Here is a 990-nt window from a genome sequence, read left to right as displayed (position 1 = left end):
ATCAGTATCTGACCCTTTCTTGCCCCCTAGAAATTTGAATAAATGTTCTGTATTACCTAGAAAAAAAATTAAAAAAATAAAAATAAATAAAAATTAGGTTTCAGGGCTAGAAAAGGCAGCTCAGTGGCATAAGCACCTGCCTGGCAAGTGCAAGGTTCTGAGTTTGATCCCAGTACCAAAAAATAAAAATTAGGTTTTTTGGGTTTTTTTTTTTCCCTTGAGTACTGGGTTCAAACTTGGTCTTCTACATGCTAGGCAAGAGCTTTTACACTGACCTACATCCTTAGCCTTTTAAAAAATTTCATTTTGAGAGTCTAAATTACCCAGGATCATGACTAGCCAAATAGCTCAGCAGATTAAAATGCCTGCTTAGGCAGGCGCAGGGACCGGGTTCCATCGCTAGTGTGCCGTGCTGCCCCTGCCCTGACCCCCAGGGAGTGCTGAGAGGGCGACTGAGACCAGGCATGGTGGCACACACCTGTAATCCCAGCGCGTGGGAGGCTGAAAACAGGAGAATCACCTCGAGTCACATCGGTGTGAGACCCTGTAGATCCTGTACTAAATACATAATAAATAAATAGCCGGGATGGCCTTGAACTTGTAATCCTCCCTCCTCAGTCTCCCACGAGCTAGAATTAAGAGCTACTTAACTGGTGCTGTGCCCAAAGTCACCACTATTCATGAGGCTGAGGCAAAAGGATCACTTGAGCCCAGCAGTTTGAGACAAGCCAGGACAGCATAGTGAAACATTATTGAAAATAAAAACAAATAAATAAAAGTGCTAAATATCTTCAATATTCCCAGGCCCACTACAAGAATTCACTTTTCATTTTACTTACTCAGTGTATTGCGGTCCGTGTGAATACCTTGTACGACAGATGTTCTGAGTAATAGTTCAACGTCGGAACCTATTTTCATCAGCTGTTAAGAAATCCAGCAAACAGAATAAATCTTGTGAGTATCTCACAGGAACATACTTTTTTTTTTTTT

The 990-nt window shown here is 41.7% G+C and overlaps 1 protein-coding gene across 1 annotated transcript in view; it reads right to left on the bottom strand.

Annotated features, from left to right (window-relative positions):
• The window catches only part of Lyrm7 (LYR motif containing 7), a 49,736-nt gene that overhangs the window by 14,673 nt on the left and 34,073 nt on the right, over nucleotides 1-990 (bottom strand). The window contains exon 6 of the mRNA XM_023713095.1: nucleotides 840-921. Within this exon, the coding sequence (XP_023568863.1) occupies nucleotides 840-921 (82 nt within the window). The remainder of the gene's footprint in view (nucleotides 1-839; nucleotides 922-990) is intronic.

This window comes from Octodon degus, unplaced genomic scaffold, assembly GCF_000260255.1.
Source record: "Octodon degus isolate 3935 unplaced genomic scaffold, OctDeg1.0 scaffold00029, whole genome shotgun sequence".
Taxonomy (NCBI): Eukaryota; Metazoa; Chordata; class Mammalia; order Rodentia; family Octodontidae; genus Octodon; species Octodon degus.
The sequence above is the reverse complement of the archived record's forward strand: the minus strand, read 5'-3'. Positions and strand labels throughout refer to the sequence as shown.